This window comes from Dendropsophus ebraccatus, chromosome 6, assembly GCF_027789765.1.
Source record: "Dendropsophus ebraccatus isolate aDenEbr1 chromosome 6, aDenEbr1.pat, whole genome shotgun sequence".
Taxonomy (NCBI): Eukaryota; Metazoa; Chordata; class Amphibia; order Anura; family Hylidae; genus Dendropsophus; species Dendropsophus ebraccatus.
Window position 1 is genome coordinate 151,413,062 of NC_091459.1, and position 27,865 is coordinate 151,440,926.

Genomic DNA, 27,865 nt, shown 5'->3' on the forward strand with positions numbered 1-27,865 from the left:
CACCACTATATAAGGAGACATCAGCAGTCCTGTATATAGATTGGGGGGGGTCACCATATATAAGGAGACATCAGCAGTCCTGTATATAGATGGGGGGGGGGTCACCATATATAAGGAGACATCAGCAGTCCTGTATATAGAGATGGGGGGGGTCACCATATATAAGGAGACATCAGCAGTCCTGTATATAGAGATGGGGGGGGGGGTCACCATATATAAGGAGACATCAGCAGTCCTGTATATAGAGATGGGGGGGGTCACCATATATAAGGAGACATCAGCAGTCCTGTATATAGAGATGGGGGGTCACCATATATAAGGAGACATCAGCAGTCCTGTATATAGAGATGGGGGGGGGGGGGTCACCATATATAAGGAGACATCAGCAGTCCTGTATATAGAGATGGGGGGGGGTCACAATATATAAGGAGACATCAGCAGTCCTGTATATAGATGGGGGGGTCACCATATATAAGGAGACATCAGCAGTCCTGTATATAGATGGGGGGGGGTCACCATATATAAGGAGACATCAGCAGTCCTGTATATAGATGTGGGGGGGGGGGTCACCATATATAAGGAGACATCAGCAGTCCTGTATATAGATGGGGGGGGGGTCACCATATATAAGGAGACATCAGCAGTCCTGTATATAGAGATGGGGGGGGTCACCATATATAAGGAGACATCAGCAGTCCTGTATATATAGATGGGGGGGGGGTCACCATATATAAGGAGACATCAGCAGTCCTGTATATAGATGGGGGGGGTCACCATATATAAGGAGACATCAGCAGTCCTGTATATAGAGATGGGCTCCTCACCATATATAAGAAGACACTGCTGCCCCCAGTGGTCGCTCTCAGAGCTGCAGGATGGAAGGTGATCTGCAGGGTTAACACTCAGAGCCCAGGACGGCAGGAAGTTTTGGGAGGGGGTTGGGAATGAAGATTTTCTTTCAGTTGTCTCCCTCCTCCTTCTCCTCCTCCTCCTCCCCCTCAGTCCGGGCTCCAGGCTTCTTCTCCCTCTTGGAGGAGGATGCTGCCAGTACTGGGCTAGGAGGACTGTGAGAGTGTGGGGGCAGCAGAAGACTCCAACACACCAGACCAGGTCTAGGACACCAAGCGTGATCGATATCCAGGACACCAAGCGTGATCGATATCCTGGAGACCAAGCGTGATCAATATCCTGGAGACCAAGCGTGATCAATATCCTGGAGACCAAGCGTGATCAATATCCAGGACACCAAGCGTGATCGATATCCAGGACACCAAGCGTGATCGATATCCAGGACACCAAGTGTGATCAATATCCAGGACACCAAGCGTGATCGATATCCTGGAGACCAAGCGTGATCAATATCCAGGACACCAAGCGTGATCGATATCCAGGACACCAAGTGTGATCGATATCCAGGAGAACAAGCGTGATTGATATCCTAGAGACCAAGTGGGATTGATATCCAGGAGACCAAGTGGGATCAATATTTGGAGACCAAGTGGGATTAATATTTGGAGACCAAGTGGGATTGATATTCTGGAGACCAAGTGGGATCTAAATCCAGGAGACCAAGTGGAATTTATACTGAGGTGACCTAGTGGGATCTAAATCCAGGAGACCAAGTGGAATTTATACTGAGGTGACCTAGTGGGATCTATATCCAGGAGACCAAGTAGGATTTATATCCAGGAGACCTAGTGGGATCTAAATATAGGAGACCAAGTGGAATTTATACTGAGGTGATCTAGTGGGATTTATGGCCAGGAGACCAAGTGGGATCTATGTCCAGGAGATCCATTTGTGCCTGGATACTATAGGTGTAAGCGGTGTGATGTGGTGAGGGATTGATGTGGAGATCACTTGGGATGTACACGAGACCTCACGCTCTGTCACATACGGGAACATGTTCTTGGTTATGTTGAGGAGCACCACATTGCGGATGGATCTCCAGACATCTGCCTGACACATGGTAACATCAGACTTCCCTGTGGAATTCCTCCTTGATTTTTCAGACACTTTGGATCCTTCGAGGTCTTGTCCATCAGTAAATTGACGTGTGCAGCCCTGGTGCTCTCGATATTAGAGTGCACCTCATCCTGTCCTGTGTGTGACGTCCACTGACCACTTCTGGATTCTGATGACTTTGAGGCCGTGAAGTCCTTAGATTTTTCTTGTCCATTTTACTGGTCTCTGCAGTGGATCCCAGTCACCATGATGATGAGAAGGTCAAAAATGTTGTGTTTGCTTAGTGGCCTATTGTGCATTAGTGGAGCCTACGGCACTAACTATCCTCCTCGGTATAATCTGTACACAGGGGGCGCTGCACCCCAGGGACAAGTGATGACAGCACAAGGGGTGACACAAGCCCAGAACGGACTACGAGCTGCAAGTCGGCACAGGTAGGTGACGAGTCGGCCACCAGAGGATAGTAATGCTCCCTCAGGGCAGGTATCCACAAGGACAGAGAGTAGGAGAACACACTGGGGTAACTAATCTCCAGGTAGTGTCCGGTAGGTGGTGAGTGTCCATGTTGTGGAGAGAGAAGGGCAAAACACTCTGGGGTAAATGGTCTCCGGTAGGTGGTGAGTGTCCACGTTGTGGGGAGAGAAGGCGGAACACACTCTGGTAACTGATCTCCAGGCAGTGTCTGGTAGGTGATGAGTTTCCATGTTATGGAGAGAGAAGGCCAGAGCACATTGGTATAACTGATCTCTGGATATTGTCCCGTAGGTGACAACCATTCATGTTCTGTAAAGAGAAGGGCAAAACACATTGGGGTAGCTGATGTAAAGGTACTATGAGGGGTAACATACAGAAATAATGGCGGTTTGTGGCATCTAAGTCGCTGTTCTGGTCCCAGATGATTCTTCATCAGAAGATAAATCAGACCTGGTGCTGGTAATCTCCACCTCACATTCCTTCTGTTCCTCATGTAGCTCAGGTTCCTCCTGTACTTCTTGTTCCTCAGATTCCTCGTTTACCTTTTATTCCTTAGTTTCCTCGTGTACCTCTTGTTTCTCAGGTTCTTCATGTACCTCGTGTACCTCTTGTTCCTCAGGTTCCTCGTGTACCTCTTGTTCCTCAGGTTCCTCGTGTACCTCTTGTTCCTCAGGTTCCTTGTGTACCTCTTGTTCTTCGTGTACCTCTTATTCTTCGTGTACCTCTTGTTCCTCAGGTTCCTTGTATTCCTCTTGTTCCTCGTGTACCTCTTGTTCCTCGTGTACCTCTTGTTCCTCGTGTACCTCTTGTTCCTCGTGTACCTCTTGTTCTTCGTGTACCTCTTGTTCTTCATGTACCTCTTGTTCTCGTATACCTCTTGTTCCTCAGGTTCCTCGTGTACCTCTTGTTCCTCGTGTATCTTTTGTTCCTCGTGTACCTCTTGTTCTTCGTGTACTTCTTGTTCCTCAGGTTCTTCGTGTACCTCTTGTTGATCAGGTTCCTCGTGTACCTCTTGTTCTTCGTATACCTCTTGTTCCTCAGGTTCCTTGTGTACCTCTTGTTTCTCAGGTTCCTCGTGTACTCCTTGTTCTTCGTGTACCTCTTGTTCCTCTTGTTTTTTGTGTACCTCTTGTTCTTCATGTACCTCTTGTTCCTTGTGTACCTCTTGTGCCTTGTGTACCTCTTGTTCCTCGTGTACCTCTTGTTCTTCGTGAACCTCTTGTTCCTCTTGTTCTTCGTGTACTTCTTGTTCCTCAGGTTCCATGTGTACCTCTTGTTCTTCGTGTACCTCTTGTGCCTCGTGTACCTCTTGTTCTTCTTGTACCTCTTGTTCTTTGTGTACCTCTTGTTCCTTGTGTACCTCTTATTCTTTGTGTACCTCTTGTTCCTCAGGTTCCTTGTATTCCTCAGGTTCCTCGTGTACCTCTTGTTCCTCAGGTTCCTCGTGTACCTCTTGTACCTTTTGTCCCTCAGGTTCCTTGTGTACCTCTTGTTCCTCAGGTTCCTCGTGTACCTCTTGTTCTTCGTCTGCCTCTTGTTCTTTGTGTACCTCTTGTTCTTCTTGTACCTCTTGTTCCTCAGGTTCCTCATGTACCTCTTGTACCTTTTGTTCCTCAGGTTCCTTGTATTCCTCAGGTTCCTCGTGTACCTCTTGTTCCTCAGGTTCCTTGTGTACCTCTTGTTCCTCAGGTTCCTCGTGTACCTCTTGTTCTTCGTCTGCCTCTTGTTCTTTGTGTACCTCTTGTTCTTCTTGTACCTCTTGTTCCTCAGGGTTCTTATGTACCTCTTGTACCTTTTGTCCCTCAGGTTCCTTGTATTCCTCAGGTTCCCATCATTGTGGCGCTCCTCCACCATCACCACAGGTCCCACGTGCTGGGCCCAGACACATAAAACAAATAATGGTCACCGACTCTTATATAGGGAGAAGGACAGAGTGGTCATGTGCTTCTGCCACACTGACCATGGCTAATGTAATAATTACCCGGGCATACTGCCCTTCTTTCTGGGGTCCAAGTAAAAGTGATGAGCAGCAGGTCACATCTGTTAGCAGAAGACCACCCAGGACTGTGATCCGGCCGTGACCTGACTGGTGCCAGAGATTAACCCTCAGTGGGGTCAGGCATGGGGCTGCCCATCCAGCCGCACCTCGGGGAGTCGACAGACTGTAGACATATTGGTTACATAGAAAGAGAATGGAGGGAGTAAATAGGCAGGATACAGGACCCCCAGTGAGGACTGTGCTGTGGTATACAGGACCCCCAGTGAGGACTGTGCTGTGGGATACAGGACCCCCAGTGAGGACTGTGCTGTGGGATACAGGACCCCCAGTGAGGACTGTGCTGTGGTATACAGGACCCCCAGTGAGGACTGTGCTGTGGTATACAGGACCCCCAGTGAGGACTGTGCTGTGAGATACAGGACCCCCAGTGAGGACTGTGCTGTGGGATACAGGACCCCCAGTGAGGATTGTGCAAAGGGATACAGGACCCCCAGTGAGGACTGTGCTGTGGTATACAGGACCCCCAGTGAGGACTGTGCTGTGTGATACTGGACCCCCAGTGAGGGATGTGCTCCGGGATACAGGACCTCCAGTGAGGACTGTGCTGTGGGATACAGGACCCCCAGTGAGGACTGTGCTGTGGGATACAGGACCCCCAGTGAGGACTGTGCTACGGGATACAGGACCCCCAGTGAGGACTGTGCTACGGGATACAGGACCCCCAGTGAGGACTGTGCTGTGGTATACAGGACCCCCAGTGAGGACTGTGCTGTGGGATACAGGACCCCCAGTGAGGACTGTGCTGTGGTATACAGGACCCCCAGTGAGGACTGTGCTGTGGTATACAGGACCCCCAGAGAGGACTGTGCTGTGGGATACAGGACCCCCAGTGAGGACTGCTGTGGGATACAGGACCCCCAGTGAGGACTGTGCTGTGGGATACAGGACCCCCAGTGAGGACTGTGCTGTGGGATACAGGACCCCCAGTGAGGACTGTGCTGTGGGATACAGGACCCCCAGTGAGGACTGTGCTGTGGTATACAGGACCCCCAGTGAGGACTGTGCTGTGGGATACATATGTTACTCTCTGTATACAGATGGTATACCCCTCTGGTGTACTGTGTGGAGCTCTGGCAGTGGTCTCTTCCCCTCCGGGGGGCGCACACTACGTGGCAGGACTCCCGGGATTCCCCCAGTGTTGTCAGTGAGCGGAATCCCTGTGATGGCTCCGGCCCCGATCATATTACAGCCAGAGGTGGGGGAGGGGGAGACGTATCCGCACAGTCACCTCATCATCTCCACCGCCTGTCTATATACCATCTATATACCCTCTATACACCCTCTATATACCATCTTTATACCATCTATATACCATCTATATAACATCTATATACCCTCTATACACCCTCTATATACCATCTATATACCCTCTATACACCCTCTATATACCATCTATATACCCTCTATACACCCTCTATATACCATCTATACACCCTCTATACACCATCTATATACCCTCTATACACCCTCTATATACCATCTTTATACCATCTATATACCATCTATATAACATCTATATACCCTCTATACACCCTCTATATACCATCTATATACCCTCTATACACCCTCTATATACCATCTATATACCCTCTATACACCCTCTATATACCATCTATACACCCTCTATATACCATCTTTATACCATCTATACACCCTCTATATACCCTTTATATACCCTCTATACACATCTATATACCATCTATATACCATCTATACACACTTTATACACCCTCTATACACCATCTATATACCCTCTATACACCATCTATATACCCTCTATATACCATCTATGCACCCTCTATATACTATCTATATACCCTCTATATACCATCTATACACCCTCTATATACCATCTATACACCATCTATACACCCTCTATATCCCATCTATATACCATCTATACACCCTCTATATACCATCTTTATACCATCTATACACCCTCTATATACCCTTTATATACCCTCTATACACATCTATATACCATCTATATACCATCTATACACCCTTTATACACCCTCTATACACCATCTATATACCCTCTATACACCATCTATATACCCTCTATATACCATCTATGCACCCTCTATATACTATCTATATACCCTCTATATACCCACTATACACCCTCTATATACCATCTATATCCCATCTATACACCATCTATACACCATCTATACACCCTCTATATCCCATCTATATACCATCTATACACCCTCTATATACCATCTATATACCCTCTATATACCATCTATACACCCTCTATATACCATCTATACACCCTCTATATACCATGGCTGTGGAGTTGGTAAACCAAAGTCCTGACTCCGACTCCCTCGTACATGGCGCATGTTTAACCCCTTAAGGACGGAGCCAATTTCGATTTTTGCGTTTTCGGTTTTTCCTCCTTCCATCCATCCATACATACATACATATATACATACATACATACATCCATCCATACATACATACATATATACATACATACATACATATATACATACATACATAGCACTTGCATTTTTCCACCTAGAGACCCACATGAGCCCTTATCCTTATTTTTTGCGCCACTAATTGTCCTTCCCAATGACGGCTGAATTATACCATAAAGTCACTGCGAATCCAGGAAAATATTCAATGTGGTGAAATTGAAAAAAAAAAACGAATTTCTTTTATTTGGGGGGATTGTGTTTTTACGCCATTCGCCCTGGGGTAACACTGACTTGTTATATATGTTCCTCAAGTCGTTACGATTACAACGATATGTAACATGTATAACTTATATTGTATCTGATGTAAATTCCCCGACTTATAGCGCTTTTATCCTTTGGTCTATGGGGCTGTGTGAGGTGTCAGTTTTTGCGCCATGATGTGATCTTTCTATCGGTACCTTGATTGCGCATATACGTCTTTTTGATCGCTTTTTATTACAATTTTTTCTGGATTTGATGCGACCAAAAATGCACAAGTTTGCACTTTGGGATTTTTTTGCGCTGACGCCGTTTACCGTGTGAGATCAGGAATGTGATTAATAGTTCGGGCGATTACGCACGCGGCGATAGCAAACATGTTTATTTATTTATAACATGGGAAAAGGGAGGTGATTCTGAGTTTTATTAGGGGAGGGGGATTTTATTGATAACAACACTTTATTTTTTTTACACATATACTAGAAGCCCCTCTGGGGTTAGGGTTATTCCCCCTGCGGTTAGGGTTATTCCCCCCTGGGGTTAGGGTTATTCCCCCTGGGGTTAGGGTTATTCCCCCGTGAGGTTAGGGTTATTCCCCCTGGGGTTAGGGTTATTCCCCCTGGGGTTAGTGTTATTCCCCCGTGAGGTTAGGGTTATTCCCCCCTGGGGTTAGGGTTATTCCCCCTGGGGTTAGGGTTATTCCCCCGTGAGGTTAGGGTTATTCCCCCTGGGGTTAGGGTTATTCCCCCTGGGGTTAGGGTTATTCCCCCCTGGGGTTAGGGTTATTCCCCCCCTGGGGTTAGGGTTAGGGTTATTCCCCCCTGGGGTTAGGGTTATTCCCCCTGGGGTTAGGGTTATTCCCCCTGGGGTTATGGTTATTCCCCCTGAGGTTACGGTTATTCCCCCCTGGGGTTAGGGTTATTCCCCCTGGGGTTAGGGTTATTCCCCCGTGAGGTTAGGGTTATTCCCCCTGGGGTTAGGGTTATTCCCCCTGGGGTTAGGGTTATTCCCCCGTGAGGTTATAGTTATTCCCCCCCTGGGGTTAGGGTTATTCCCCCTGGGGTTAGGGTTATTCCCCCTGGGGTTAGGGTTATTCCCCCTGGGGTTATGGTTATTCCCCCTGAGGTTACGGTTATTCCCCCCTGGGGTTAGGGTTATTCCCCCTGGGGTTAGGGTTATTCCCCCTGGGGTTAGGGTTATTTCCCCCCTGGTATTAGGGTTATTCCCCCCTGGGGTTAGGGTTATTCCCCCCTGGGGTGAGGGTTATTCCCCCCCTGGGGTGAGGGTTATTCCCCCCTGGGGTTAGGGTTATTCCCCCCTGGGGTGAGGGTTATTCCCCCCTGGGGTTAGGGTTATTCCCCCCTGGGGTTAGGGTTATTCCCCCCCTGGGGTTAGGGTTATTCCACCCCTGGGGTTAGGGTTATTTCCCCACTGGGGTTAGGGTTATTCCCCCTGGGGTTAGGGTTATTCCCCCCTGGGGTTAGGGTTATTCCACCCCTGGGGTTAGGGTTATTTCCCCCCTGGGGTGAGGGTTATTCCCCCTGGGGTTAGGGTTATTCCCCCCTGGGGTGAGGGTTATTCCCCCCTGGGGTGAGGGTTATTCCCCCCTGGGGTGAGGGTTATTCCCCCCTTGGGTTAGGGTTATTCCCCCCTGGGGTTAGGGTTATTCCACCCCTGGGGTTAGGGTTATTTCCCCCCTGGGGTTAGGGTTATTCCCCCCCCTGGGGTTAGGGTTATTCCCCCCTGGGGTTAGGGTTATTCCCCCTGGGGTTAGGGTTATTCCCCCCCCCCAGGGTTAGGGTTATTCCCCCCCTGGGGTAAGGGTAATCCCCCCCCTGGGGTTAGGGTTATTCCCCCCGTGAGGTTAGGGTTATTCCCCCCTGGGGTTAGGGTTATTCTCCCTGGGGTTAGGGTTATTCCCCCCTGGGGTTAGGGTTATTCCCCCTGGGGTTAGGGTTATTCACTGATCAGACTGTGTCCTCAGGCTGTGGGGGGTCTCCAGCACTGATCAGGCTGTGTCCTCAGGCTGTGGGGGGTCTCCAGCACTGATCAGGCTGTGTCCTCAGGCTGTGGGGGGTCTCCAGCACTGATCAGGCTGTGTCCTCAGGCTGTGGGGGGTCTCCAGCACTGATTAGGCTGTGTCCTCAGGCTGTGGGGGGTCTCCAGCACTGATCAGGCTGTGTCCTCAGGCTGTGGGGGGTCTCCAGCACTGATCAGGCCGTGTCCTAAGGCTGTGGGGGGTCTCCAGCACTGATCAGGCTGTGTTCTCAGGCTGTTGGGGGTCTCCAGCACTGATCAGGCTGTGTCCTCAGGCTGTGGGGGGTCTCCAGCACTGATCAGGCTGTGTCCTCAGGCTGTGGGGGGTCTCCAGCACTGATCAGGCTGTGTCCTCAGGCTGTGGGGGGTCTCCAGCACTGATCAGGCTGTGTCCTCAGGCTGTGGGGGGTCTCCAGCACTGATCAGGCTGTGTCCTCAGGCTGTGGGGGGTCTCCAGCACTGATCAGGCTGTGTGTGTGGGGGGGGGGGGTCTCCAGCACTGATCAGGCTGTGTCCTCAGGCTGTGGGGGGTCTCCAGCACTGATAACTCTGTGTCCTCAGGCTGTGGGGGGTCTCCAGCACTGATCAGGCAGTGTCCTCAGACTGTGGGGGGTCTCCAGCACTGATCAGGCTGTCCTCAGGCTGTGGGGGGTCTCCAGCACTGATCAGGCTGTGTGTGTGTGTGTGGGGGGGGGGGTCTCCAACACTGATCGGGCTGTGTGTGTGTGTGTGGGGGGGGGTCTCATGCACTGATAAGGCTGTGTGTGTGTGTGTGTGGGGGGGGGGGGGGGGGGGGGGTCTCCAGCACTGATCAGGCTGTGTCCTCAGGCTGTGTGGGGTCTTCAATACTGATCAGGCTGTGTCCTCAGGCTGTGGGGGGTCTCCAGCACTGATCAGGCTGTGTCCTCAGGCTGTGGGGGGGTCTTCAGCACTGATCAGGCTGTGTCCTCAGGATGTGGGGGTCTCCAGCACTGGTCAGGCTGTCCTCAGGCTGTGGGGGGTCTCCAGCACTGATCAGGCTGTATGTGTGTGTGTGTGTGGTGGGGGGGGGGTCTCCAGCACTGATCAGGCTGTGTGTGTGTGGGGGGGGGGGGGGGTCTCCAGCACTAATCAGGCTGTGTCTTCAGGCTGTGGGGGGTCTCCAGCACTGATCAGGCTGTGGGGGGTCTCCAGCACTGATCAGGCTGTGTCCTCAGGCTGTGGGGGGTCTCCAGCACTGATCAGGCTGTATGTGTCAGGGCCGGGACAAGGAGTTTTGGTGCCCTAGGCAGAGAAGGCAAATGGCGCCCCCCATATTACCGCCATAGAGTGACCGCCACATAATGACTTTATATACACTTTATACAGACATATATTATGTGGCAGCCACTCTATGCGGTAATATTAGTCTGTATATAGTGTATATAGAGTCATTATGCAGCGGTCAGTCTATGGCGGTAATATTGGTCTGTATATAGTGAATATATAGAGTCATTATACAGTGGTCACTCTATGCGGTAATATTAGTCTGTATATAGTGTATATATAGAGCCATTATGTGGTCGTCAGTGTATGGCAGTAATATTGGTCTGTATATAGTGTATATAGAGAGTCATTATGTGGCGGTCACTCTATAGTGGTAATGACTCTATACACTATATACTGACACAATATTACTGCCATAGACTGACCACCAGATAATGACTCTACTGTATATACACACTATATACAGACCAATATTACCACCATACAGTGACCGCCACATGACTCTACTGTATATATACACTATATACAGACCAATATTACTGCCATACAGTGACAGCCACATAATGACCCTATATACACTATATACAGACCAATATTACCGCCATACAGTGACAGCCACATAATGACTGTATACACTGTATACAGACCAATATTACCGCCATACAGTGACTGCCGCATAATGACTTTATATACACGCTATATACAGACCAATATTACCGCCATACAGTAACCGCAACATAATGACTCTATATATACCATATACAGAACAATATTACCGCTATACAGTGACCAACTCAATACTACCTTATTTTTTTCTCAAAAAATAGTGACATCATCATACACTATACATAGGAGCTGCAGCCAATCACTGATCAACTGCAGCAAATACATAGGACTGATGAGGCCAGAGAATGGCTGCAGCTCCTATGTACAGTCTATTCACTGCTACACTTCTGCTGGACAGTGGAGTCAGCAGTGCTGATACACATACACACATATACTATATATACACACACACATATACACATACACTAATATATATATATATATATATATATAAATATATATATATATATATATATACACACACACACATCCATGAAAACACATACAAATCCAAACCATCTAGTAGTCCACACACTATACACATGACATGTAACACACACTACATTCATGCATCATACACCTACATTCATACACATTACACACTACATGTACAGTATACTTACTCCATCTAGCAGCATGCTGGGGGTAGTAGTCCTGGTCCATGGCAGCAGAAGCAGCAGGCTCTGGTCCTCTCACAGCAGCCGTCTCCTCCATCGTCCCGACTGCCACACTAGTCTCACCAGGAAGAGGCAGGGAAATCACATGGTGCAGGGGGGAGGGGGTCCAGCACACACCGGAGCCCATGTCCTGTAGCCTCTGTGTGACCCCTAATAGCAGCAGCCAGGGATCATTCCCAGACGCTGCAGGACGCTGTCTGTGTGCTCCTGCCTGTGACACATACTGCCCCCCCCCCCCCCAACACCGGCCCTGGGTGGGGGCAGCCATACCCCCCTATCATAGTAGCCCCCACATCCTGATCATGGGGCAGCTTACCTCACTACTCAGCTGCACTCCTCACCTGCTTGACTCTGGAGACATCATGTGACAGTAATAAGAAGCTCATTGATCCGGAGTAGGAGTCAGGAGGAGGAGCAGAAATGACTGCCACCGCGGGACTAGAGCCTGGTCCGCCCAGCGACATGTGAGGTCCGAGGGGAGGGGGCTGGCTTGGATGTTGTGGCTGCAGAGGGCGTTGCTAGGGACCGGAGCCCGTCCCGCCCGTCGGCATATTAGATCCACGGGGGTTACTGTCGGAAGCGCGGGGCTGGAGCCTGCAGCAGCTTTAGAGCTGATGCTGCTGCAGGTGAGGGGGATATGAGGGCGCTGATGGTATGTGAGCGCGCAGGGGCAGCCACCAGGAGGCAGGATACAGGAGCCTGGAGTAAAAAAAAAAATTTTTCAGAGAGACTGCAATTGCGCCCCTGTAATTTACCACTAGATGGCGCCCTAGGCCATCGCCTACCCTGGCCTACCCTTTGTCCCGGCCCTGTTATGTGTGTGTGTGTGTGGGGGGGGGGGTCTCCAGCACTGATCAGGCTGTATGTGTGTGTGTGTGGGGGGGGGGGGGTCTCCAGCACTGATCAGGCTGTATGTGTGTGTGTGGGGGGGGGGGGGGTCTCCAGCACTGATCAGGCTGTATGTGTGTGTGTGTGTATGGGGGGGGTCTCCAGAACTGATCAGGCTGTGTGTGTGTGTGTGGGGGGGGGGGTCTCCAGCACTGATCATGCTGTGTCTTTAGACTGTGGGGGGTCTCCAGCACTGATCAGGCTGTGTCTTCAGGCTGTGGGGGGTCTCCAGCACTGATCAGGCTGTGTCTTCAGGCTGTGGGGGGTCTCCAGCACTGGTCACTCTGTGTCCTCAGGCTGTGGGGGGTCTCCAGCACTGATCAGGCTGTGTCTTCAGGCTGTGGGGGGTCTCCAGCACTGATCAGGCTGTGTCTTCAGGCTGTGGGGGGTCTCCAGCACTGATCAGGCTGTGTCCTCAGGCTGTGGGGGGTCTCCAGCACTGATCAGGCTGTGTCTTCAGGCTGTGGGGGGTCTCCAGCACTGATCACTCTGTGTCCTCAGGCTGTGGGGGGTCTCCAGCACTGATCAGGCTGTGTCCTCAGGCTGTGGGGGGTCTCCAGCACTGATCAAGCTGTGTCCTCAGGCAGTGGGGGGTCTCCAGCACTGATCAGGCTGTGTCCTCAGGCTGTGGGGGGTCTCCAGCACTGATCACTCTGTGTCCTCAGGCTGTGGGGGGTCTCCAGCACTGATCAGTCTGTGTCCTCAGGCTGTGGGGGGTCTTCAGCACTGATCAGGCTGTGTCCTCAGGCTGTGGGGGGTCTTCAGCACTGATCAGGCTGTGTCCTCAGGCTGTGGGGGGTCTCCAGCACTGATCAGGCTGTGTCCTCAGGCTGTGGGGGGTCTCCAGCACTGATCAGGCTTTCTCCTCAGGCTGTGGGGGGTCTCCAGCACTGATCAGGCTGTGTGTGTGTGTGGGGGGGGGGGGGGGGGGGGTCTCCAGAACTGATCAGGCTGTGTCCTCAGGCTGTGGGGGGTCTCCAGCACTGATCAGGCTGTGTCTTCAGGCTGTGGGGGGTCTCCAGCACTGATCAGGCTGTGTCTTCAGGCTGTGGGGGGTCTCCAGCACTGATCAGGCTGTGTCCTCAGGCTGTGGGGGGTCTCCAGCACTGATCAGGCTGTGTCTTCAGGCTGTGGGGGGTCTCCAGCACTGATCACTCTGTGTCCTCAGGCTGTGGGGGGTCTCCAGCACTGATCAGGCTGTGTCCTCAGGCTGTGGGGGGTCTCCAGCACTGATCAAGCTGTGTCCTCAGGCAGTGGGGGGTCTCCAGCACTGATCAGGCTGTGTCCTCAGGCTGTGGGGGGTCTCCAGCACTGATCACTCTGTGTCCTCAGGCTGTGGGGGGTCTCCAGCACTGATCAGACTGTGTCCTCAGGCTGTGGGGGGTCTTCAGCACTGATCAGGCTGTGTCCTCAGGCTGTGGGGGGTCTTCAGCACTGATCAGGCTGTGTCCTCAGGCTGTGGGGGGTCTCCAGCACTGATCAGGCTGTGTCCTCAGGCTGTGGGGGGTCTCCAGCACTGATCAGGCTTTCTCCTCAGGCTGTGGGGGGTCTCCAGCACTGATCAGGCTGTGTGTGTGTGTGGGGGGGGGGGGGGTCTCCAGAACTGATCAGGCTGTGTCCTCAGGCTGTGGGGGGTCTCCAGAACTGATCAGGCTGTGTCCTCAGGCTGTGGGGGGTCTCCAGCACTGATCAGACTGTGTCCTCAGGCTGTGGGGGGTCTCCAGCACTGATCAGGCTGTGTCCTCAGGCTGTGGGGGGTCTCCAGCACTGATCAGGCTGTGTGTGTGTGTGTGGGGGGGGGGTCTCCAGCACTGATCTGGCTGTGTCCTCAGGCTGTGGGGGGTCTCCAGCACTGATCAGGCTGTGTCCTCAGGCTGTGGGGGGTCTCCAGCACTGATCAGGCTGTGTCCTCAGGCTGTGGGGGGTCTCCAGCACTGATCAGGCTGTGGGAAGGGGGGTCTTCAGCACTGATCAGGCTGTGTCCTCAGGCTGTGGGGGGTCTCCAGCACTGATCAGACTGTGTCCTCAGGCTGTGGGGGGTCTCCAGCACTGATCAGGCTGTGTGTGTGTGTGGGGGGGGGGGGTCTCCAGCACTGATCTGGCTGTGTCCTCAGGCTGTGGGGGGTCTCCAGCACTGATCAGACTGTGTCCTCAGGCTGTGGGGGGTCTCCAGCACTGATCAGGCTGTGTCCTCAGGCTGTGGGAAGGGGGGTCTTCAGCACTGATCAGGCTGTGTCCTCAGGCTGTGGGGGGTCTCCAGCACTGATCAGACTGTGTCCTCAGGCTGTGGGGGGTCTCCAGCACTGATCAGACTGTGTCCTCAGGCTGTGGGGGGTCTCCAGCACTGATCAGGCTCTTCTGACAGAGCAGGAAATTCTCCAGCACAATCCCAGATAAAGTCACCACCTTTCCAGTCCTCCCAGTGACATCACTTGTATACTCACTGCAGATAATGGTGCTAAACCTTGTAAGTTCTCTCAGAGCTCAGTCCCATCATTCCGTGGGGGTGAGGTTACTCCTCTCAGCCAATCAGATAACAGCCTTTCTGGTATGCAGGTTACCATAGAAACCTGTGTGCAGTGAGCGACCTGCTGAACTGTCTCTAGTTCCTGACGGATCTACTGACCGGAATATTTCCTGTGTGTTGTCTAATAGTGAGCAGAGGTGTGTAATCGTGTTTTCTCTAGCAGATCTGTGATGAGTGCCGCCATTCCTTCCAGGGCCGGCTCCAGGTTTGGGGGCCCTTGGGCGACAGAGCCTCAGCGGGCCCCTTTGTATAGCACACCTCGGGGCACACCTAGCACACCTCGGGGCACACCTAGCACACCTCAGGGCACACCTAGCACACTTAGCACACCTAGGGGCACACCTAGCACACCTAGCACACCTCGGGACACACCTAGCACACCTCGGGACACACCTAGCACACCTCGGGACACACCTAGCACACTTAGCACACCTCGGGGCACACCTAGCACACCTCGGGACACACCTAGCACACCTCGGGACACACCTAGCACACCTCGGGGCACACCTAGCACACCTCGGGGCACACCTAGCACACCTCGGGACACACCTAGCACACCTCGGGACACACCTAGCACACCTCGGGACACACCTAGCACACCTCGGGACACACCTAGCACACCTCGGGGCACACCTAACACACCTCGGGACACACCTAGCACACCTCGGGACACACCTAGCACACCTCGGGACACACCTAGCACACCTCGGGACACACCTAGCACACCTAGGGGCACACCTAGCACACCTCGGGGCACACCTAACACACCTCGGGACACACCTAGCACACCTCGGGACACACCTAGCACACCTCGGGGCACACCTAGCACACCTCGGGGCACACCTAACACACCTTGGGGCACACCTAGCACACCTCGGGGCACACCTCGGGGCACACCTAGCACACCTCGGGGCACACCTAGCACACCTCGGGGCACACCTAGCACACCTCGGGACACACCTAGCACACCTCGGGGCACACCTAGCACACCTCGGGGCACACCTAACACACCTCGGGGCACACTTAGCACACCTCGGGGCACACCTAGCACACCTCGGGGCACACCTAGGGGCACACCTAGCACGCCTCGGGGCACACCTAGCACGCCTCGGGGCACACCTAGCACGCCTCGGGGCACACCTAGCACACCTCGGGGCACACCTAACACACCTCGGGGCACACCTAACACACCTCGGGGCACACTTAGCACACCTCGGGGCACACCTAGCACACCTCGGGGCACACCTAGCACACCTCGGGGCACACCTAGCACACCTCGGGGCACACCTAGCACACCTCGGGGCACACCTACCTAATAAAGTTTGACAAAATACTGAAAAAAAACGTAATTCAGTAACTCACAGGTGACGTCTTCATTGATCTGAGGCGATCACTCTCCGTTTCCTCTCCATCTTGCCCAGACCTCCATGATGATATCTTCCAGCTACAATTCATCTCTCCGGGACCTGCCAGACAAACATCTCAGGCTCCGCACATTTCCAGCCACTTCCTTCCCTTTTTACCACCCGTGCTGTGCCCCCCATATAGTAATAATGTCCCAATGCTGTGCCCCCCATATAGTAATAATGTCCCAATGCTGTGCCCTCCATATAGTAATAACGTCCCAATGCTGTGCCCTCCATATAGTAATAATGTCCCAATGCTGTGCCCCCATATAGTAATAATGTCTCAATGCTTTGCCCTCCATATAGTAATAATGTCCCAATACTGTGCCCCCCATATAGTAATAATGTCCCAATGCTGTGCCCCCATATAGTAATAATGTCCCAATGCTGTGCCCTCCATATAGTAATAACGTCCCAATGCTGTGCCCTCCATATAGTAATAATGTCCCAATGCTGTGCCCTCCATATAGTAATAATGTCCCAATGCTGTGCCCTCCATATAGTAATAATGTCCCAATGCTGTGCCCTCCATATAGTAATAATGTCCCAATGCTGTGCCCTCCATATAGTAATAATGTCCCAATGCTGTGCCCTCCATATAGTAATAATGTCCCAATGCTGTGCCCCCCATATAGTAATAATGTCCCAATGCTGTGCCCTCCATATAGTAATAATGTCCCAATGCTGTGCCCCCCCATATAGTAATAATGTCCCAATGCTGTGCCCTCCATATAGTAATAATGCCTCCTGCTGTGCCCTCCATATAGTAATAATGTCCCAATGCTGTGCCCTCCATATAGTAATAATGTCCCAATGCTGTGCCCCCCCATATAGTAATAATGCCTCCTGCTGTGCCCCCCCATATATAGTAATAATGTCCTAATGCTGTGCCCTCCATATAGTAATAATGTCCCAATGCTGTGCCCCCCATATAGTAATAATGTCCCAATGCTGTGCCCCCCCTATATAGTAATAATGTCCTAATGCTGTGCCCTCCATATAATGTCCCCTGCCCCCAAAGTAATGTCCCCTGCCCCCATAGTAATGCCCCCTGCTCTGCCCCATAGTAATATCCCCTGCCCCAATAGTAATATCCCCTGCTCCCCATAGTAATGTCCCCTGCCCCCATAGTAATGCCCAATGCCCCCATAGTAATGTCCCCTGCCCCCATAGTAATGTCCCCTGCTCTGCCCCCATAGTAATGTCCCCTGTCCCCCATAGTAATGTCCCCTGCTCTGTCCCCATAGTAATGTCCCCTGCCCCCATAGTAATGTCCCCTGCTCCCCATAGTAATGTCCCCTTCTTCCCATAGTAATGTCCCCTGTCCCCATAGTAATGTCCCCTGATCCCCATAGTAATGTCCCCTGTCCCCATAGTAATGTCCCCTGCCCCCATAGTAATGTCCCCTGCCCCCTTAGTAATGTCCCCTGCTCTCCATAGTAATGTCCCCTGCTCCCCATAGTAATGTCCCCTGCTCTGCCCCCATAGTAGTGTCCCCTGCTCTGCCCCCATAGTAATGTCCTCTGCTCTGCCCCCATAGTAATGTCCCCTGCTCCCCATAGTAATGTCCCCTGCCCCTATAGTAATGTCTCCTGCTCTGCCCCATAGTAATGTCCCCTGCCCCTATAGTAATGTCTCCTGCTCTGCCCCCATAGTAATGTCCCCCTGCTCCCCATAGTAATGTCCCCTGCCCCATAGAAATGTCCCCTGCCCCCATAGTAATGTCCCCTGCTCCCTTTAGTAATGTCCCCTGCTCTCCATAGTAATGTCCCCTGCTCCCCATAGTAATGTCCCCTGCTCTGCCCCCATAGTAATGTCCCCTGCTCTGCCCCCATAGTAATGTCCCCTGCCCCCATAGTAATGTCCTCTGCCACCATAGTAATGTCCCCTGCCCCCATAGTAATGTCCCCTGATCCCCATAGTAATGTCCCCTGCCCTCATAGTAATGTCCCCTGCCCCCATAGTAATGTCCCCTGCCCCCATAGTAATGTCCCCTGCTCTGCCCCCATAGTAATGTCCCCCTGCCCCCATAGTAATGTCCCCTGCTCTGCCCCCATAGTAATGTCCCCTGCTCCCCATAGTAATGTCCCCTGCCCCCATAGTAATGTCCTCTGCCCCCATAGTAATGTCCCCTGCTCCCCATAGTAATGTCCCCTGCCCCCATAGTAATGTCCCCTGCCCTGTCCACAGAGTAATGTCCCCTGCCCCCATAGTAATGTCCCCTGCCCTGCCCCCATAGTAATGTCCCCTGCCCCCATAGTAATGTCCCCTGCCCTGTCCACAGAGTAATGTCCCCTGCCCCCCATAGTAATGTCCCCTGCTCCCCATAGTAATGTCCCCTGCCCCCATAGTAATGTCCTCTGCCCCCGTAGTAATGTCCTCTGCCCCCATAGTAATGTCCCCTGCTCCCCATAGTAATGTCCCCTGTCCCCATAGTAATGTCCCCTGCTCTGCCCCCATAGTAATGTCCCCTGCCCCCATAGTAATGTCCCCTGCCCTGTCCACAGAGTAATGTCCCCTGCCCCCATAGTAATGTCCCCTGCCCCCCATAGTAATGTCTCCTGCCCCCCATAGTAATGTCCTCTGCCCCCATAGTAATGTCCCTGCTCCCCATAGTAATGTCCCCTGCCCCCCATAGTAATGTCCCCTGCCCCCATAGTAATGTCCCTGCTCCCCATAGTAATGTCCCCTGTCCCCATAGTAATGTCCCCTGCTCTGCCCCCATAGTAATGTCCCCATAGTAATGTCCCCTGCCCCCCATAGTAATGTCCCCTGCCCCCATAGTAATGTCCCCTGCTCTGCCCCCATAGTAATGTCCCCTGCCCCCATAGTAATGTCCCCTGTCCCCATAGTAATGTCCCCTGCTCTGCCCCCATAGTAATGTTCCCTGCCCCCATAGTAATGTCCCCTGCTCTGCCCCCATAGTAATGTCCCTGCTCTGCCCCCATAGTAATGTCCCCTGCCCCCATAGTAATGTCCCCTGCCCCCATAGTAATGTCCCCTGCCCCCCATAGTAATGTCCCCTGCTCTGCCCCCATAGTAATGTCCCTGCTCCCCATAGTAATGTCCCCTGTCCCTATAATAATGTCCCCTGCTCTGCCCCCATAGTAATGTCCCCTGCTCTGCTCCCATAGTAATGTCCCCTGCTCTGCCCCCCATAGTAATGTCCCCTGCCCCCATAGTAATGTCCCCTGCTCTGTCCCCATAGTAATGTACCCTGCCCCCATAGTAATGTCCCCTGTCCCCATAGTAATGTCCCCTGCCCCCATAGTAATGTCCCCTGCCCCCATAGTAATGTCCCCTGCCCCCATAGTAATGTCCCCTGCTCTCCATAGTAATGTCCCCTGCTCTGTCCCCATAGTAATGTCCCTGCTCCCCATAGTAATGTCCCCTCCCCCCCATAGCAATGTCCCCTGCCCCCATAGTAATGTCCCCTGCCCCTATAGTAATGTCCCCTGCCCCCATAGTAATGTCCCCTGCCCCCATAGTAATGTCCCCTGCCCCCATAGTAATGTCCCCTGCTCTGCCCCCATAGTAATGTCCCCTGCCCCCATAGTAATGTCCCCTGCTCTGTCCCCATAGTAATGTCCCTGCTCCCCATAGTAATGTCCCCTCCCCCCCATAGCAATGTCCCCTGCCCCCATAGTAATGTCCCCTGCCCCCATAGTAATGTCCCCTGCCCCCCATAGTAATGTCCCCTCCCCCCCATAGCAATGTCCCCTGCCCCCATAGTAATGTCCCCTGCCCCCATAGTAATGTCCCCTGCTCCCATAGTAATGTCCCCTGCCCCCATAGTAATGTCCCCTGCCCCCATAGTAATGTCCCCTGCCCCCCATAGTAATGTCCCCTGCTCTGCTCCCATAGTAATGTCCCCTGCTCTGTCCCCATAGTAATGTCCCTGCTCCCCATAGTAATGTCCCCTGCCCCCATAGTAATGTCCCCTGCCCCCATAGTAATGTCCCCTCCCCCCCATAGCAATGTCCCCTGCCCCCATAGTAATGTCCCCTGCCCCCATAGTAATGTCCCCTGCCCCCATAGTAATGTCCCCTGTCCCCCATAGTAATGTCCCCTGCTCTGCTCCCATAGTAATGTCCCCTGCCCCCATAGTAATGTCCCCTGCTCTGTCCCCATAGTAATGTCCCCCTGCCCCCATAGTAATGTCCCCTGCTCTGCCCCATAGTAATGTCCCCTGCCCCCATAGTAATGTCCCCTGTCCCCCATAGTAATGTCCCCTGCTCTGCTCCCATAGTAATGTCCCCTGCCCCCATAGTAATGTCCCCTGCTCTGTCCCCATAGTAATGCCCCCTGCCCCCATAGTAATGTCCCCTGCCCCCAGAGTAATGTCCCCTGCCCCCATAGTAATGTCCCCTGCCCCCATAGTAATGTCCCCTGCCCCCCATAGTAATGCCCCCTGCCCCCATAGTAATGTCCCCTGCTCTGTCCCCATAGTAATGTCCCCCTGCCCCCATAGTAATGTCCCCTGCTCTGCCCCATAGTAATGTCCCCTGCCCCCATAGTAATGTCCCCTGTCCCCCATAGTAATGTCCCCTGCTCTGCTCCCATAGTAATGTCCCCTGCCCCCATAGTAATGTCCCCTGCTCTGTCCCCATAGTAATGCCCCCTGCCCCCATAGTAATGTCCCCTGCCCCCAGAGTAATGTCCCCTGCCCCCATAGTAATGTCCCCTGCCCCCATAGTAATGTCCCCTGCCCCCCATAGTAATGCCCCCTGCCCCCATAGTAATGTCCCCTGCCCCCATAGTAATGCCCCCTGCCCCCATAGTAATGCCCCCTGCCCCCATAGTAATGTCCCCTGCCCCCCATAGTAATGCCCCCTGCCCCCCATAGTAATGCCCCCTGCCCTCATAGTAATGTCCCCTGCCCCCCATAGTAATGCCCCCTGCCCCCATAGTAATGTCCCCTGCCCCCCATAGTAATGCCCCCTGCCCCCATAGTAATGCCCCCTGCCCCCATAGTAATGTCCCCTGCCCCCCATAGTAATGCCCCCTGCCCCCCATAGTAATGCCCCCTGCCCCCATAGTAATGTCCCCTGCCCCCCCATAGTAATGCCCCCTGCCCCCCATAGTAATGCCCCCTGCCCCCATAGTAATGTCCCCTGCCCCCCATAGTAATGCCCCCTGCCCCCCATAGTAATGCCCCCTGCCCCCCATAGTAATGTCCCCTGCCCCCATAGTAATGCCCCCTGCTCTGTCCCCATAGTAATGTCCCCTGCCCCCATAGTAATGTCCCCTGTTCTCCCTCAACACAAGAAAATAAAAAAATAAAACCATACTCACTAATCCGGGCGGGGGGGGGCTTTGGTCCTCATTACATGAGGTATACGGAGGGAACTACAACTCCCAGCATGGACAGCCTGTTATTATGTGAGATCAGAGGACATCACAAGAGGAGGTATAAGAGGAGGACTACAACTCCCAGCATACAGAAAGAAGGTATAAGTGAGCCCCGCCCCCTCATGTCACATGACAATGATCACAGGTCCTTCATCCATATACAGCCTCTTCCGTTCTCAGCCCCGCCCCTTATGACGTCACCACAGGTCCTTCCCCATTGCTTTGCTGCATTGTTTTGCTTCTAGAACCCCCCCCACACACACACACACACCGGACTCAGGGTCGGCAGCACCCCCCCCCCCCCCCCCCCCCCCCCCCCCCCCCCCACACACACACACCGGATTCAGGGTCGGCAGCAAAACCCCTCCCCCCCTCCCCCCCACACACACACACACACACCGGACTCAGGGTTGGCAGCACCCTCCCCCCCAGGTGTCCGGAGGTCGGTGATGAGGCGGGCCCGACACTTGCCCGAATATGCCGGGTGCTGACGCCGGCCCTGATTCCTTCCCAGAGCCTTTTCCTCTGATCTGTAGCAAGAAGCTTCACTACTGAGCATGTACATATACAGATCCTCAGATAAGAAATGGAGCAGACCGTTACAGGACAAATATATTCCGCACATACTGCAATGAACTAACTGCATCAATTTATTATATATTTTGGGAGTCGCAGTCGGTCTATTTTATTCCGACTCCACAGCCCTGCTATATACCCTCTATATACCCTCTACACACCATCTATATACCCTCTATATACCCTCTACACACCATCTATATACCCTCTACACACCATCTATATACCCTCTATACACCATCTATATACCATCTACTGTATATACCATCTATACACCCTCTATATACCCTCTACACACCATCTATATACCCTGTATACACCCTCTATATACCCTTTATATACCCTCTATACACCATCTATATACCATCTACTGTATATACCCTCTATACACCCAATATATACAATCTATACACCCTCTATATATATATTATCATTGCTCGTTCGCAAAACGTTCGCATTGAATAAGACGTCGTTCGGTCGTTCGCAGTAGATTCGAACGCAATAGCGAAGAAAAAACGATCGCAAATACGATCATAAGTAACGATTATCGTTCCATGGAAATGAGTGAACGTTTTCAGGTCTTTTGCAATAGCAGTCGTTTGAGATCGTTAATTGTTAACGATTATGCGAACGATAATTGTTCGGTGGAATAGGGCCCTAAGTCTTTAGTCCATCTGGACAAGGTAGGTTTACTTGCCTTAGCACCGCGGCTAGCTGCTGAGTATTGAAGAAAAAGTGCTTCAGATCTTCGATACTCAGAGGTCTTATCCAGGTAAATGGTAATGCCCGTTTCACATATGGTAAATGTAGGCCAGAACCACCTTCCAGAACTGGCAAGATAATCTCCTGATTCAAATTGGAAGATGATGACACCTTTGGAAGAAAGCCTGGCATGGTACGTAGCACCACCGCATCCTGAAGTATTTGTAGGTAAGGCTCCTTATAGGATAAGGCCTGGAGCTCACTTATCCTTCTGGCTGAGGTGAGACTCCAAAGGTTCAAACGGTGATAAGCATAGAAGCTTTACTATTAATGACAGATTCCAAGATGGTACGGGACTACGAAAGGAAGGTCTCAATTTCGCAATGGCCCTGAAGAAACGGGAGACCAACGGCACACCTGTAAACCAACCCTCTAGGTGAGCGTTGATGGCTGTTAGATGAACCTTCAATGTGTTGAGCTTGAAACCTTTATCAAATCCATTCTGCATAAATCGTAGAAGGGAACTCACTTCTTTAGTAGATCTTTAAGACTCGGAACACCATGACGAATAGAGGGTCCAGATTCTAGAGTATACTCTCGTAGTGCTGGGTTTTCTGGATGCTAGGATCGTATTCACTACACCCCCTGACAAGCCTCTCTGTCTTATTGATCGTTCGTTTTTGCACGATAACGGTCAAATTCGAACGATAATCGTACATGTAAACGCAGCGAACGATCAAACGACGAGCAAAAAATCGTTCATTTTGATCTTTTAACATGTTCTCAAATCATCGTTGATCGTTCGCAAAAAATTCGCAGATCGTTCCGTGTAAACATACTTTCAGCAATTTAACCTATGTGTGAGATAGGCTTAAACGATCGCAAAACGATCGCATAGCGAATTTTCCGTACGATGTATCGTTCTGTCTAAACGCTGATCGTTATAAAAAAAACATTGTTCATTCATTGCACCGTGTAAAAGTACCATTAATGAAGACCTCTCATCTTCCATGCTGTTAATTGAAGATTGTTCAACTGCGGGTAATGGTACTTTTACACGGTGCGATAATTCGCCCAATCGCATGATTAACGATTTTGAATGAACAATGTTTTTTTATAATGATCAGCGTTTAGACGGAACGATACATCGTACGGAAAATTCGCTATGCGATCGTTTAAACCTATCTCACACATAGGTGAAATCGCTGAAAGAATGTTTACACGGAACGATCTGCGAATTTTTTGCGAACGATCAACGATGATTTGAGAACATGTTGAAAGATCAAAATGAACGATTTTTTGCTCGTCGTTTGATCGTTCGCTGCGTTTACACGTACGATTATCGTTCGAATTTGACCGTTATCGTGCAAAAACGAACGATCAATCATCCCGTGTAAAAGGACCATAAGTCATGCCTGCTTGAAGGAGAAGATCGTTGCAATGAGGAATTCTCCAGTATTCTCCTCTTGATAACCTCAATGCGAGTGGAAACCAAGCTCGTCTGGGCTAATGGGGTAGGATAAGCACTGTGTCCACCTTCTCCTGTTGAATCTTCCTCAAAACCCTCGGAATCATTGGAAGAGGGGGAAAGGCGTAAACAAATACTTCTTCCCAGGTGATCGAGAGCCCGTCTATGGCCACTGGGTTGCCCTGTTTGAAAAAGGAGCAAAATGGGGGAACTTTGGCATTCCTGTGTGTCGCCATCACATCTATTGTCGGAGTTCCCCACCGCTTTATGATCTGTTGGAATATTCTGGTATTTAGCTCCCATTCCCTGGGTAGCATTAGATGTCTGCTCAACCAATCTGCTTGGATGGTCAATGATCCTTTGATATGAATAGCAGAGATTGCACTCTTTCTCCAGCTGAGGGCTCCTTGTTCCACCTTGTTTGTTTATATAATAGACTGTTGAAATGTTGTCTGATTGTATCTGGACATCCCGGTTTGTCAGGAGGGGACTGAAGTGTACTAGGGCCAGTCTCACCGCTCTTAGTTTCTTCAAGTTGGATGACAGGCGGTTCTCTTCCGATGACCATCTCCTCTGTACCCAACTTGTCTCTTCATGGGCACCCCAGCCCCAGTCTGTTGCATCCGTGGTGACTACTATCGGGAGATGATGACGTAGAGTTTTGCCCTGTTGAAGATGAGGCGAGGTATGCCACCAGAGAAGGCTGTCTTTGAGTACCGGTAATCTAGGCATCTGATGGTCTAATCCTAGGGTAGATTTGTTCCAGAAGAGGAGGATGTGTTTCTGTAACAATCTGAGAGGGGCTCGAGCCCAAGGAACTGCTTCTATAGAAGATGTTAGAAGGCCTAGGATCTTCATGGCTGATAAGGATGTACTGCTCGTACTATCTTTGAAATTCTCTCCTCTGAAAGCTGTAGAGTCATCCTCTGGGTGTCTATGATGTACCCTAGGAATTGAATGCTTGATGAGGGGATTAAAGATGACTTTTTGTGGTTGATCAGGGATCTGTGATCGGTCAGACACTGTAAAGTAATGTTCAGGTGTTGAGACGGGATCTCTCTGGAAGGGGCTCTGAGGAGCCAGTGGTCTAAATAGGGTGTGACGAAGATCTAGGACTACTGCCACTTTGGTAAATACTCGTGGAGCCGAACTGTTGCCGAATGGCAGGCAAATAAATTAAAGATGTCTCACTCGTGTCTGAACTGCTATCCGCAAGAACTTCCTGTGAGACTGAAGGATCGGAATATGTAGATAGGCGTCTCGGAGATCTATTTTTGCCAGGACATCTCCTTGCTGAAAGGACATTGTGGCTGAAAGAATGGATTCCATCTTGAAGTGCTTCTTTAGTATATAACGATTCAGGTAAGTCAGGTCTATTACCATGCGCCAGCCTGCCTTTGGAACTGCAAAGATTGGGGAGTAAACCCCCTTCCTCTCTGGAGTGTTGGAACTTCTTCCAGGGCCTGTTTGAGAATGAACTGATCAAGTCCAGGATTACAGGCTTTACGTTTCTGTTGACCATGAAACGATTTGGAGGCATCTTCTGAAACTCTACGGAGTAACCTCTGGTCACTGTCGATGTTACCCAGGCATCTGACGATGTCTGGGACCAGAGATTGGCAAAACGGAGAAGTCTTGCCCCAACCGGCGGAGGAGGAACTGTGGCGTCAAAGGTCAGAGCCTTTACCATTGAAAGGCTTCTTTTTGGAGGAGCTTTGCTCTTTCTTACCCTTGTAGCGATTTTGTCTATTAAAGGGACGAAAATTGCGTTGTCTGCGAGGTGAGCTCCAACCTTTGCTTTGAAATAATCTAGATGACCTCTTCTTGGTAGGTTGTGGGAAGTTTATACCCTTATCTTTGTTCAAGGACTTGAGTATGTCCTTCAGCTCAGGCTCAAAAAGAGAGGTTGGGTTGAAAGGTAGAGAGCAAAAATGATGCTTGGAGCCTGCATTCCCTCCCCACTGTTTCAACCAGATGGCACGCCTGGCAATGGTAGATGAGGCCATAACTCTAGAGGAAAATTTTAGGCTATCCATCTCCCCGTCACATAGAAAATCTGTAGCTGCTTTCATCATGGGAATTTCTTTAAGTAGATCTTCTCTACTTACATTCGACTGAATGTCCTCTGACAGCTGACTCCTTAAGGCCCTGGCCACCGGGATAGAGGCGGAAGCCACCATCGCCGCTGAAGCTGCCGTGGTGAAGGTACGTCTTAGCATAGTCTCTGCTTTACGTTCCATGGGATCTGGAAGAAGAGAAGAGTCATCAGAGGGGGAAAATAGATTTCTTTGACAAATGAGCCACCGGTAAGTCGATCTCAGGTGCTTTGTCCCAATCCTTATAGAAGTCAGGATCTAAATTATAGATAGATTTGAACTTGAAGCTCTGCTCAAATCTCCCCTCAGGCTTATTCCAACCATTTTGTAACCATTGTTTAATGATGGGAAGGAAACGTTTTACTACTACTAGGAGGAAAGCTGAAAGCTGATGTCTCTGTGAGTGACCTGATCCATCCGCATCTGTTTCCAGAGCGCGTTTCACTGCTGAAACCAGCTTGGGGATTTTGTCCCTATTGAAGATGTAGATATCATCATTTCTGTCAACTTCTACTTCCTCAAATTGTGACTGAGAAAAGAAAACGTGCTCAGCTGAGGAGCCAGGTGATCATTGTGCAGGATGGGAACAAGAGTGGCCACCATGTTGAATAGATAGAAACAGTTTCTGACTGAGGATGATGCTCTGAGGATCTACAAGCTGCACAGATATCACATGACTCCGGCAGTGGCTGCTCACATGAGACACATAACGTATGCTTTGCCTTGGAGGCAGGGCTGGACATGTGCAAAAAAGCAGATGCAGACAAGTATACGAAGTAACAATCCCCCATTATGCAAACAGCTTGTGGGTAGAGGTATATACTAAACCAACAGCTGCTGACATGGCTGACCTGCCGCAGGTATATACTCACATTGCACGTCTGAGGGATCTGCTGCCCGGCGAAGTGCAGCCCTCAGATGTGCACGCCGTCCTTTTACCACTCCCTGGTTGGTGACCTCCGGTCCGGCCAGCCTGGCGGCAATATGTCACTTCCGGCGCACTGCGGTGCTGTCAGACGCCAGAAGACTGCAGTCGCATATAATGCAGCCACATATAATGCATTCAATGCAGCCACATATAATGCATATAATGCTGCCAC

General features: G+C 51.3%; 1 protein-coding gene across 2 annotated transcripts in view; it reads left to right on the forward strand.

Annotated features, from left to right (window-relative positions):
• Nucleotides 1-1,015: 1,015 nt before the first annotated feature.
• EMILIN1 (elastin microfibril interfacer 1) overlaps nt 1,016-27,865 on the forward strand; it is an 84,732-nt gene continuing 57,882 nt past the window's right edge. For both annotated transcript variants that reach the window (XM_069973303.1, XM_069973304.1), the window contains exon 1: nt 1,016-2,399. In XM_069973303.1, coding sequence (XP_069829404.1) covers nt 2,212-2,399 — 188 coding nt within the window. In that variant the 5' untranslated portion in view covers nt 1,016-2,211. The remainder of the gene's footprint in view (nt 2,400-27,865) is intronic.